Source organism: Jaculus jaculus, chromosome 2, assembly GCF_020740685.1.
Source record: "Jaculus jaculus isolate mJacJac1 chromosome 2, mJacJac1.mat.Y.cur, whole genome shotgun sequence".
Taxonomy (NCBI): domain Eukaryota; kingdom Metazoa; phylum Chordata; class Mammalia; order Rodentia; family Dipodidae; genus Jaculus; species Jaculus jaculus.
Genome location: NC_059103.1, coordinates 26,455,120 through 26,468,767, shown reverse-complemented (window position 1 = coordinate 26,468,767; position 13,648 = coordinate 26,455,120). Strand labels below are relative to the sequence as shown.

Here is a 13,648-nt window from a genome sequence, read left to right as displayed (position 1 = left end):
AAAAAAAAAAAAGAAGGTACGGGAGGTTATGAAGGACTTGACATTCTGAAATACTGCTGACTTCTGCGTTTTATTTATGTTTGGAAGCACAACACTCAAGGGACGATTCTACCTTTCCATTCACTTATGTCTGAAACACTCCCCCTCCCCCCCCCCATACATCCCCTGTCGCAGCACCGAGACAAAGTGATACAGCAACATTTGGGGACAGAAACAAGAGAGGACTTAGTGTCTGAAAGCTACTCAGTGGAGGAGAGGCTGTCCTGTGACCCTAGTGTCCTGGAGCCTCAGCCCCTTCTGCATACCCCGAGGTGGTAAACTGAACTCTCATTGGGAGGCTGCCACAAGCTGTGACAGCTATGTTATGGCTCCACGGCCCATGCTGCCCATCTCCAGGACTTGAGAGAGCATGACCCATTATCTTCATCAGGGCAGGACAGTTAGAAACCACTGCTCACTGTTAGATTTGGACTATGAAGCATTGCTGCTGATACAAAATGGTGGTGTTTGGATGGACAGAATCTGTTGTCTATGAACCTTGGCAAACAGCAGTTAGTGTCTAGGCTCTGCGAATTGGGGCCAGTGGGAAAGAATCAAAGGTTAAGGTTGTAATCCCAGCTAGTGAGCCAGGAACAAGGGAGTAGTTCCGGATGAGGGACACATGGAAGACTTTCTGGGTGACATGTGGGAAGAGGCTGTGTGCTTCCGGGGCTGGGTTTAGGAGGCAAGAGTTGAGTCACTGGATGGGGATGACAAGAAAGTAGGACCACGGTGTTCCACACCAGAAGGACACCTCAGTTTTAGTCAGCACCATGTCAGACATTTAGAAACAGACACTCAGGCCAGTGTCAAGTCAGGGGAACTGATAGTTTGTAGTGATTGTCACCTTGACAGGATCTAGAATCTCCTCTGAGGGAATATGTAAATTAGCTTAGCTTCTGTGCATGTCTTCAAGGAATCATCTTGATTAAGTTAATTAAAATGGAAAGACCCACCTGAACTATGGGTTGACAGGCTGGGGTACTGAGGTATAGAAAAGGGAAGAGCTATCTGAGAAGCTGCATTCTATTGCTTTCTGCTTCCCCACTGTGGAGTAGGTATTCCCAGCTGCCTCAAGACTCCTGTAAGCCCACCTTCCCCACCATCATGGTCTGCAACCAGGAACTGCAAGCTGACATAAGCCCTTCCTCCCCTCACCTCATTTTGCCAGGTTTTTTTGTTCCAGCACAAAGAAGGTAACTAACACTGGAGTCAAATCCTGGGAGACTAAGAAGGCTTAGTATAGAGTAAACACGCAGGTATCAGGATGTTAGCTAGAACTCTTGTTACGGCTGGGGCTCATGCCTAACAGACCTGAGGACTGGGCTGCATGAATTCCCCTGGCCTCCCATCAGGATGAGTCTTGGGAACAGGGAAACTGCAGCATCCCTGGGATGAAGGAAGAAGGACTGAGGAGCAGAGGGGCCCCATGCGCACCAGGCACTAAGTGTGGGGAACCAGCATGAACTGCTCGATTGACTGCCTCCCACACGTGGACCTCATTGAGACTCAGGGGAGGAACAGGGCTGACTGCTACTCTGAACAGACAAGTCATCTGTTTCCACTTCTTACACCACACTCGGCATTCTTAAATACTCCAGAAACAAAATGATCACTATTTTATTGTAATCATTGTTTTATGATATTGATGTTCTCAAACCCTAACAGTGTTTTCAATTGTTTTCTTCCATTATAAGTTATCAAGACCAAAAGTGTCTCCCCAAAATAACATCTTACTGTCTCCCACTTTTGTACCTATGTAGCTTACAGTCTGTACGTATCTGTGTGGTTGGTAAGTCTGACAACAGCCATGTATGTGTGCGTGCACGTGTGTGTGTGCACATTCATGTGTGGGGGATGTGCGTGTTCATGAATATGTGTGTCAATGCAGCCATGAGCATGCCTTGGAGGTCAGTCCTTGCCTTTCCACCTCCTTTGAGGCAGTTTTCTCTGAATTCTCCCTCTGTTGTTCTTTGCTGCACTCATCATGAGCTTTCTGGGAAATTCTCCTGCCTCCTCCTCATACCTCACTGGTTAGGGTCCGCACGCTTGAATTAAAGAAACCCTTGATATCTTTCAAGTTTTTTTTAATTATTTTTGTTATTTTTATTTATTTATTTGAGAGCGACAGGCAGAGAGAAAAAGAGGCAGATAGAGAGAAGGAGAGAGAATGGGCACACCAGGGCCCCCAGCCGCTGCTAACGAACTCCAGACGTGTGCGTCTCCTTGTGCATCTGGCTAACGTGGGTCCTGGGGAGTCAAGCCTCAAACCCGGGTCCTTAGGCTTCACAGGCAAGTGCTTAACCACTAAGCCATCTCTCCAGCCCTCTTTCAAGTTTTTATATGGAGTCTGAGGTTTAGAATGAGATACTCTGGCTTGAGCCGTGACCTCTAAGCCATATCCTCAGAACCCTGCTGACATCTTTTTTTGTAGCATATTAGGTTGAGCCCTATGCAATCCCTGATAGTAGACTGTTTTAAAACCATGTTTTCCTATAGGTCAGTCCAATCCATCATACTGTCTCTTCCTTCTTTCCCTGCAAACAGCAGCTCCTCTGTGAAGTAGGGGGATCGCAAAAATGTTCCCCTCTATCAAAAGAGCCAAGTCCCCTCAGCCTGCCACGTCAGCTGCCACAGCCGCATCCCCGGTGGCCTGGGATCCAAGCTTCCTGCTTTCCCTGTTGGCCAGATGCTGCTGGTCAGATGTTTTCTACAACCATGGCTTTGAGAAGCGAATTTCCCCTAAGTCTAAATCTCTACATGCAAAGTAACTTGAAAGTGATTTAGCAAACTTATGACCTCCACTTCGGTCTTTTTTTTTTTCCCTATGTGACTAGGTTTCTTGTGTCTCCATCATGGTCTGAAACACACACACAAGTAAAGATTACGATGTGTGAGAAGGCAGCCGAGCATTAGCATGCCAGCTCTTTCCCATGGCATAACTCTGAACGGAATGTAGATGAATGTAGTATGGCAAATACATATGCTCACAGCACAGTCTCCACCCGCGGCCTCTGAGACTTGAGATGCAACAAATGGTTATATAGAAAGCTCCTCGCCCCCACTTCTTTGTACTTCCTTTCACTTGTCACCATTATCTCCTCTCAGATTCTTCTCCAGGCTCTGTTTCTGTAGAACTTGCTGTCACTTAATGTATTCTTTTGAACTCCACAGTTTGTATAATCTGCAGCTATGCCCTCACAAGCCCTGTCCTGCAGACACAGGATGCTAGAGATGCTCTAGGGGTTCCGTTTGGTTTTGCATTCTCTGTTTCTAGGGAGAGAAAGAGGAGCAAGATGTCAGTCAGCACATAGACTAGTTATCAAGTGCCTGGAAGCATCAAATTATGAAGGAAGGTAGAAGGGGAGCAAGCTTTCTCTCTACACAGCCGTGCTGAGCAAGAGGGGCCTGTGGTCGCTGTCTCCAAGTGCTGGACACAGAAGCCTTGAGAAAGATGGCATTATGTATTTATTGCCCAGCAGCAAGAAGTAATTACAGTTGGTGATGGGAAGTTAAGAAAAACAAAATTCATGGCCACATGATCATTACAACTCTCAGATTAAGAGTAAGCATTAGGGGGCTGGAGACATGGCTTAGTGGTTAAGATACTTGCTTGCCTGTGAAGCCTAAGCCAGGTTTGCTTCCCAAGTACCCATGTAAACCAGATGCACAAGGTGGTGCATGTGTTTGGAGTTCATTTGCAGTGGGTGACTCATGCTCATCCTTCTCTCTCTCTCTCTTTCTCTTCCTAATAAATAAATAATAAATAAAATCCATTAAAATCTTTAAAACATAGTATGCATTAGATAAACAGCAAAGATTCCAAGGAACATATGTGTTTGGGGAGAAAAAAAGCATTTGTAGACTCTCTCAAGTTAGCATAATGCCTTTCAACTTTTCTCTGCAGAAATCCCCTTTAAATCTCACACGGTGCAGAATGAACAGACCACTCCTGCTCTACTGTACTGAGAACAGAGCCTCATCTCAGGACTCTCACAATGCTGATGACTTTTCCTCAGCTGGCTTGGCAGACCTGCCTTAGCACCCCCCCCCACCCTCCACCGTGTCCCTTTTGCACAAGAAATATGTCATAGTTTGCTTCATGTATTTGACTTTTTCCACATCTAGCCACCTAAGTGGACTAGTAATAATTCAGGGGTTTTGTAAGAAAGTATCAAGAAACCATGGGAAATTTGCCTAGACCATATGAGCCTGTTTCCTTACCTTTAAATACTTTAATATTATCCTGGTGTTTTTAGCTAGTAATAGAAACAATATATGTAAAATATCTTGCATTGACTTGGGCGTGTAGCATACAGTCAAAAAATTACTTCATTTTTATTTAAACTATTTTATGTATTTATTTGCAAGCAGAGAGAGAGAGAGAGACAGAGACAGAGATGGGTGCACCAGGACCTCTAGCCACTGCACACAGATTCCCGATATATTGTCCATTTTGTGCATCTGGCTTATGTGGATACTGTGAAATTGACACCAGATCATCAGGCTTTGATTACAAGAGCCTTAACTGCTGAGCCCTCCCTTCGGCCCCAGATTGCTTCTTCTTCTTCTTCTTCTTCTTTTTTTTTGTTTTACTAAAAAATGTACTTATTATAGGAATATCTTAACTTCTTTCCTAGATGTAAATTATCTAATGTAATCAGCACAGACTTCAGTTTATGATTTTTTGAATCAATAACTAAATAGACGGGGAAAACAATTGTTACTTACAAAACGTGCATTTATTTATTTGCAAGGAGAGAGAGAATGGGTATGTCAGGGCTTCTGGTCATACAAACAAACTCCATTTGCATAAAGCACTTTGTGCATCTGGTTTACATGGGTACTGGGGAATCTAACCCTTGCTGCCAGATGTGCATGCAAGCACCTTTAACCACTGCGCCATCTCTCCAGCCCCAGACAGTGCATTAAAGAAGCACTTCTGTCTGTAGCAAAGGCTGCTGGTCACGCACGATGCTGGCACAGGCCCACCTCGTCACACTTGGCCAGGCTGGTGTTCTCCTAGCCACTGCATTTCCATTCCAGATACAGCTTGGCACTGAAGTACTTCTGAGGTTAACTTGCTTATAGCCCCTTCATGAAAAGTTCAGTCTACCTTAAATAGAGCCATGTTTATTTTGGGCTCTGACTTTCTCAAGACCTTAAAAAAAAAATTTAAGGTAAAAATCTCATTTGTCCATTATTGCTGTCAGGTTCACATTGCTGGCATAAAATACCTGACCAAGAGCAGCTTGGGGAGAGGGGGTTATTTTGGCTTACAGACTCAAGGGGAAACTCCATGATGGCAGGGGGAAATGATGGCATGAGCAGAAGGTGGACATCCCTTGCCAATATCAGATGGACAACATCAGCAGGAGAGTATGCCAAACAGTGGCAGGAGGAAGCTGGCCACATTGCCCATAAGCCCACCCCCAACAATATGCCACCTCTAGGAGGCTCCAACTCCCAAACTGCCATTAGTTGGGGGCCTAGCAGCCAGAACACCTAAGTTTATGAGGGACACCTGGATCAAACCCCCACATTCAATGACAAGTTTATTCACATTATATATTAACAAACATAAAATGAATAGAAAATGAATTCCTAAATTTAAAAAATGGAATGCCTTCATGTTAATGCCTTTTACCTCTAGATGTAGCCTTCGTAATGATGTGATAGTGGTAACAGACACCTTCCAATGGGTCTGAGTGTGTACTATGTATATAGTTATGTATATAGTTGTCTTTCTTTGTGTGTGTGTGTGTGTGTGTGTATGAGAGAGAGAGAGAGAGACAGAGAGAGAGAAAGGGAATAAGAAAGAGAATTTCAGTCACAGAAACTGTACTGAACAAAGCTTTGTTTCTCCCACTCCACTGGGATGCATCTCTGGGATTTAGGCTGGAACTATGTCTTCCAGAAAAGGACTGAGGTGACCTGTCATGTCTGTACTTTCCCTGGTACTGGCTGCCTTGTACCAGGCAACAGTGAAGATTTGAGGCCTTTTGGGAGACAGGAACATGTCATGATGTAATGTTAGAGACTCCCATCAGCCTGGAAGGAGGCAGGTTCCTTAGCCTGCAGCCTGCTGTTAAGCTACTATAGCATCCCTGGTTTAGAATTTGGCTTGACAGGAATAAGAGACAAGAAGAGTGAGGCGACCTGGGCTTTGTCTCCTCAATTACCTACACAAAGCAGCATTGGTACTCCCTAGTCAGGTATGGGACAATTAAGCAGAAATAAAGGCACAGTGTTTCTGATCATGTGACTGTTAAGCAACGCAACCCCAATATTTTCTGATTGTAGCAAGTGCTTTTTTTTGGTTACCCATAGCATTTGGTAATGCAGGTTATTAAGAGGGACATTAATACTAAAGAGCACAAACCACGTCAGGTGACATGTGGCGTCTCCACTGTGGCATGGGAAGCACATCTGTGTGCTATTCATAGGCTTTTGAATTTCCAAAATGAGAAGTGCCATATGTGCCGATTAGTCTGCCTCTAATACTTTGGTGACCAACTATCTGTGGTCTAGAACAGGAGATTTTCTCAAAAGGTAGCATTCAAAGACACCGTCACAAGTTTATACACATGAGAGAGGAACGTCTCCAGTCTTTAAATATTAAATGTATGTCTAATCCAATGACAATGGGTCTCTGATTTATCACTATACACTGACAACTGTGCCTTCATCTTTATACGAACCAGCGCTTTCGGCTGCCCATATTCAGACATCAACTTGAAAAGGAAGGCAACGCTTCACGATCGTCTAAGAGAACAAACACAGGCAAATTTGGAATCAGACGCCTCACATTCAAAATCAGAAAACTTCTTTAGTTTAAACTTCAATGGAAAACATGAAAAGGTGAACAATATTCAGCCCAGGTAAGAAGATTTTTTTTTTTTTTTGAAAATGTGAACCACAAAGTAAATCATGTAGCATAGTAAGAGAACAAACTTGCTATCAGTAATAGTTCCTTAGATTCTCCCCCCAAATATATATATTCTTATTTCTGGATGATTATTGTATTCATTGTATCACCTAACCCTTAACCATCATTTTAAAGATATTTTCTTTTGCTTCATCCTCACATTTTAAAATGTGTCTTTTGCTGAATGTATAAGTTAAAAAAAAGCAATAGAAAGTACTTGTCACCTGCAGAACTCTAAAAGATTCCCTTCTTCTGTGGTGAAAATATCGATCCTTTGGAATCATGTCACCAGGGGTGTGTCTTTGGCCACATGGTTGAGTGGTTACATCTGCTGAGTCATATCAAGATTTCCTTTCCTACCCGTGTCTTGTCTTTGTCACCTGCAGTCCACACATGCCCAAGCTATGAGTTGTTACTTTGACTACTCTCCATTTTAATTCCTTCACGATAAATCACTTTTTCTTCCTAAATACAGACTTAAACGTTTAAGTGATTTCAATTTTATTAACACATAGTTATTTTCTGCAATGCTGCAAATACAGCCCTATTTGATCTTTGGAAAAAAATTCTCAAATAGCAAAGTCAACTACATAACATCTTGTCCTTAGAGTATATAATCCATCCTGGGAGTGATCAGCATTTGAAAACTGCACATTGAGTAAATCACTAGAGACCAGACAAGGTCTGAGTTGAGAAAGGCTATATAGAGAAAGTAGAACTGGATGTTATCCAGTCCTTAGGACAGGGGGCCATCATGCCCGGGTCTTGACGACCCCACACCCTCTGTGTGGGAGCTGTAAAGAGACCGTACCTTGTCTGCATCCTCACAGCCTTTCTCTTTCTATTCACCATATAGTACAGAGCTTCCCCTGGATTGACTTTCTGCCCATTCCTATCTCAACTCCTAAAGGCTCACTTTTTTTTTTCACTGAGAGAATAAGGCACGCTTTTATGTGGCTATTACATGCTGGAATGTGGGTTTTGTTCTTTTTCTTTCTTTCTTTCTTTCTTTTCATGGCAATGTTTCAGAAGACTTGGAGGACATTTCCTTTCTGCTAAATAGCTCGTTTGATTTTAAGGCTCTGCACGGCACTGCCACCTCGTCTCAGTCACATGCCCTCTTCCATATGTATACACACACCTCTCTATTTTTGTAGCTCTTGCTTGCATTTTTATTATTTGTTTCACACCCACTCATCTTGTTGAGACTTCACAGGGTCCCCTTGTTCCTTACTGCTTGTTCACACCCACACTGTTTACAACTTTGAGGAGTTGAGAGCATGTGTCCTCTCCATTTCCTGCTGGAAGAATTGTTTTCTTTTTATTAAGTATTGCTCCAAGAAATGGCTTATTTATTCCAAAATCACAGAGCCTAATACATCCATGTGCATTCATTCCTTTTGCTACATTCTATTGTATTTTTTTCCAAAATAAATATCAAGACTCTCTTATAAATATTTAAGACATGCATCTTCAATATCAAAAGCCACAGAGACCAAGCAGTACCTAAGCCATTGTTTCCAGTACAAGCAGATATCTCCTCTCCCCATCTTAAACTTCTCATGAGAATTTCCCTTTTGTATCTATTATTAAGTACCTTACCATTTCTTAAAGGGTTATGTCCTGAAATACACCAGATAGAATAATTACTACAAATAGAAAGACTTTAAAAAAAATCATCTAATAACTGAGTACAAGAGTCACAACTGGTCCTAGTCCACCAAATCCTATTTCATATACACTCAGAACTGTGTAAGTAGGTAAAGGATGTGGGGCCAAACATCATGTGTCCTGAATAATTCTTTGGTTGTCAGATTTTAAGCCAAAGCCACCCTTGGACTTCAGCCCATAGTTACCTTTTCTCCAAGAAGTCTACATAGCAACATGTGAACAAATAGTATTATCAGCCACAGTTGTACCTGCTTTGAATCACCCTCATCTTCCTACTTCCTGTTCATGGTCATAAATGACTGAGGGAAAAGAGTTCAAGGAAACCAACACAGGATTCTATGTGTGCTAATAGTTTTGCAAATGACATATTTCAGCCCAATTCACTCTTGCCTGACAATATTTTCTTATGCTTGCCTTTTTTCTAACCCATATCATCGCCCTACAAATCACAAGCTCAAAATACAGGTTTCATCTCTTCTCTCTCCTCTCCAAGCTCTGAATAGGCCTGTCATTCCTTATGCATTCAAATCCTTTCACCTTAGAATCTCCAGACTTCTAGTGGAAGATATACCGTTATTTTTTTTGTTTAATATTCTTTTAATGTCAATTAGATATTATATGGTACTTGAAAAAATATTTCATTTTCTTAATTTCATCTAGGATTTATGATTATTTTTACAAAGTATGATTGGTTTCTGATTAACATTCATAGCAAGATTACTTATAAATTTTTAACTTCATTGCTTATTTTAGGAGTGGAAATAACCTATTTATGTTCATATTTTTATTAAAGATCTATGTTTTAAAATTATGTGTTATGTACGACTGCTAGATTTATCTTCAAAATAGTCATAAATTCATGCTATGTTACACTCCTACTCACAGTAGGTAGCAATTATTCAAAAACATATATTTAATTTATATAAAAGTTTATATATTTGTTTTTCAGTTTAAATCAAAGTATTTGTGTATATACTCTTGATTTTTGTGTGTTGATAGTATAAATATTGATATTCATATAGGCAGACATTCCAAAGGGGAAAATACCTTTAATGTGTTTATCAGCTTATATAAGACATACAAGGCATTTTGAGCTACCCATAATCACTTGATTTAGAAAGAAACAGAGATATTTGTTATTTTATCATTACTATTATTGCAGGGAATGATGTACATAGGAAATAGAGGTGCCACTTTTGTTGATCTGATACCCAAACATGTCTTTTGACTAAATTCAGCATACTTCCATGTAACAAATTAATAATAACACCAGCAATATCAGCAATAATTTCTACTGATCATTATCAAACTCTTCCTTTGAGCTAAAGAATTTATAATTGTTTTGGTTTTTAAAATTTTTATTTAGGGCTGGAGAGATGGCTTAGCAGTTAAGCGCTTGCCTGTGAAGCCTAAGGACCCCGGTTCGAGGCTCGGTTCCCCAGGTCCCACGTTAGCCAGATGCACAAGGGGGCGCACGCGTCTGGAGTTCATTTGCAGTGCTGGAAGCCCTGGCGCGCCCATTCTCTCTCTCTCCCTCTATCTGTCTTTCTCTCTGAGTCTGTCGCTCTCAAATAAATAAATAAATAAAATTAAAAAAAAATTTTTATTTATTTGCAAGCAAAGTTAGAGAGAAGACAGACAGATAGAGAGAGAATGGGCATACCAGGTCGTCTAGCCACTGAAAATGAACTCCAGATGCATGTGCCCCTTGGGTATCTGGCTTACAGGGGTCCTGGGAATCAAATTTGGGTCCTTTGGCCTCGCAGGCAAATACCTTAACCACTAAGCAATCTCTCTAGCCCCTAAACAATTTATATTGCAAAATCTTGCTGGTTTTATTTCATTGTCTTAATAGCTCTGCACATGGCAGTTTTCTTATTCTGGTTGTATTGTATATATGCCTGAAGCTTTAGAAAGTTTAAGCAAATTGTTCAAGAATATTGAGTATTGTTGTTCAAGTATTGTTTTTGTTGAGTTTTATTTTTCAAGACAATGAGTAGGAAAGTTGCAGTCTAACCCCACAGCCATCTGAGTTTAAACCCTCAACATGCTTCAAATACACTAAGCTAGCAAAAGACCAATAGTTTAAGGCTCTGAGGAGAGCAGGCTGGGAATATATTTAGATTGCTTTCTACTTCTGGGTAGGATTCACAGGGTCATTTTATGATGCATGCATTTCTTATTTTGTGATAAAGTGGAATTCCTGAAGGGGAAGAATCTTGCCACATTTCCCTTAAAGGGCTGCTGCTTCTTCTTCTTCTTCTTTTTTTTTTTTTTAAGTATTTAATTTATTTATATGAGAGAAAGATAGACTGAGTATGGGCATGCCAAGGCCTCCCGACACTGTAAACAAACTCCAAACGCATGTGCCACTTTGTGCATCTGGCTTTCCGTGGGTCCTAGGAAAACAAACCTGTCCCAACAATCTTTGCAAGCAAATGCCTTTAAATGCTGAACCATCTCTCCAGTCCCCAAGGGCTCATTTTTATTTATGTTACATGTAATTGGAAAATGTCTTATTTGAACAGATTTTATTGTAACATACTTCTATCATTAATGATTCTAACTATAACAGAAGAATAAAATTATACTCATTAAAACATATTCATCATAAACAAAATTGCTTTGGAATGTGACTACCCTTGTATTGTTCATTAGCTATGCAAGCCTGCGGAGGACATTTTTTCATGTTTTCCTTGCACATCTAAGTTCTTTTGCCTCTCTAGAGCAATGTACAATATTGTATTAAATTTCATATAATTGATAGCTCTGCCACTCACGGAGGTACCTGTCAGTGCCACCAAAGTAAGAAAATGCCTAATAAAGCTCTTTTTGTTTTTCCCAGTGTTTGCTATCTTATAAATTTATGCACTTCCCCAAGGCCTGCATTGGTAATAGAGATGACTGGAGGAAATTACGGTAATCAGAGTGAGCAGCACATAGTGAAATTGTCTCTTAATGACTGTGATAATACATTACACTGCTATAAGCCAAGGAATTTCTTTCCACCACTCAAGTTCACTGCAGCATAAAATACCTTCTGAGAGGGCCATTCTCAGAATATATATGTTAGTTCCTTCCCCCCCCCCCCCACATTCTAACCTTCCAACTTAGTCAGTTGGGTTTCTTTACATAAGGGGTTCTTACTACTCAGGGCCAGGAGAGTTAGTAATGTGTACTTGGCTTGCCCATTTGTCCCTACCGTCATCAGCCAGTATTTATATTAGACCTCCATCTTTGTCTGAATCTCAGCTAGTTCCTTCTGTTCACAGCTCTCCCTTCCCGAAGCTTAGTTCTTTCTGCAGGTTTCTAAGCAGTTCCAACCAATGTGAGCTCCTTGGGGATAGAAATTGTGTTTTATGCTTCCGTGTTTTCCCAATTAGAATAATGTCTGGCTCTTAATAGACACTCAACAAACAAAAGAGTTGTGAGTAACCACTGTGTTCCAAGGACTGTGGTGGCTCTGAGATGTGCATTTGGGGAGGAGACAATGCAGCACTCCTCTAGCCTTAAACCGGTATCACCTTGGAGAGCTTCTCTGCATGTATGTGCCTTTCCAGCACTTTTGTGCATTGGCCTCACTTTCTTCAAGACTCCAGGCTGATAAATACTGGTTCTTACCAATATTCCTTGTCTTCCTGTTTTCTTCTTCATCACTGTTCTTATTATCAGTTTTTAGTGTACCTAGTCTATCTATGTAAACATGTATCCTACTTTAAAAAAAATGAAAACAAGACATAGGACCTTTACTACAATGTCAGGTTGTACATTAGCATCTGTATCATTTACCTACCTAGATTCCAAATGCAATATAAGCCTTCGCATTTACACTGAGATTATATGGGAAGATACTGAGTGTCTAGGATGAATATGAATGTTTTAGACCAAAAACATTAAGGAAGGGGCAGGAACCAAAAAGCAGGGGCAGGGGTAGAGATCTGTTTAATACTCTCCAGACTGAAAATGTCATGAGTTGGGTCATGATCAGCTCAGGAACAAGAGTAAGTCCATGGAGTGATCAAAGGACTTGACCCTCATTGGGACCCTGGTCTTCAAGTACAGCCCCTTGGCATCTTCATTACAGCCTGATGGTTCTCCTGAAATGTCATGAAATAATCAATGCATTCCTTAGTAGGATCATGGGAAAATTTTTTCTGATTCTCATAAGGCAGTTTATAACTTCTTGTGAATCTCTGGATTTCTGGACTCCTGCCTTGGCCCAGACTCTTAGTAATTAAATTCTGCAGAACATTGTGTTCTAAAAATCTGTGTGCTTCCTTGTGTAAAGGAAATATTAGTGTTCTTGCACCCAGGAAAATAAAACCTCACCAGCAGGGTTTTTCTCCATCTTATTACTTAATCTGATTTGAAATAATCATTTGTCATTCATTTAAATAATATAGTAGGAACTGTTACCATGATATTTTTCTCATTACTGAAGCAATGCATGCTTACTAATGAAAAATTAGAAAACACAGATCAGAAAAATTAAGGTATAAGAAGCATTAGTAATACCCAGACCTACAGGATAGCTTAGAGGTTAGTAAAAATTTAAATTGGTGATTTGGGGGCTGGAGAGATAGCTTAGTGGTTAAAATGCTTGCCTACCAAGTCTACTGACTCATGTTCAAATCTCCAGGTCCCACATGGCCAGACACACAGAGATACACGTGCACAATGTTGCACATGTGCACAAGAGGGCATATGTATCTGGAGTTCATTTGCAGCGGCTAAAGAATCTGATGTACCCATCATTCTCTCTCTCTCTCCCTCCCTCTCTCTCTCCTTCCCTCTCCCTCTCTCTCTCTCTCTCTCTCTCTCTCTCTCTCTCTCTCTCTCTCTCTGCCACTCTATGTCAAAATAAATAATAATTAATTTAAAAAAATCCAAGGGTGACGAGATTGCTTAGTGTTTAAGGCACTTACCTGTGTAGCGTAAAGACCCATGTTCTACTCTCCAGGTCCCCCATAAGTCAGACATACAAGGTGACACAAGCATGCAAGGTCACAC

At 41.0% G+C, this 13,648-nt stretch overlaps 1 protein-coding gene across 4 annotated transcripts in view; it reads left to right on the top strand.

Annotated features, from left to right (window-relative positions):
* L3mbtl4 (L3MBTL histone methyl-lysine binding protein 4) overlaps positions 1–13,648 on the top strand; it is a 451,548-nt gene that overhangs the window by 324,207 nt on the left and 113,693 nt on the right. For all 4 annotated transcript variants that reach the window (XM_045144044.1, XM_045144045.1, XM_045144046.1 and 1 more), the window contains one exon: positions 6,744–6,920. In XM_045144044.1, coding sequence (XP_044999979.1) covers positions 6,744–6,920 — 177 coding nt within the window. The remainder of the gene's footprint in view (positions 1–6,743; positions 6,921–13,648) is intronic.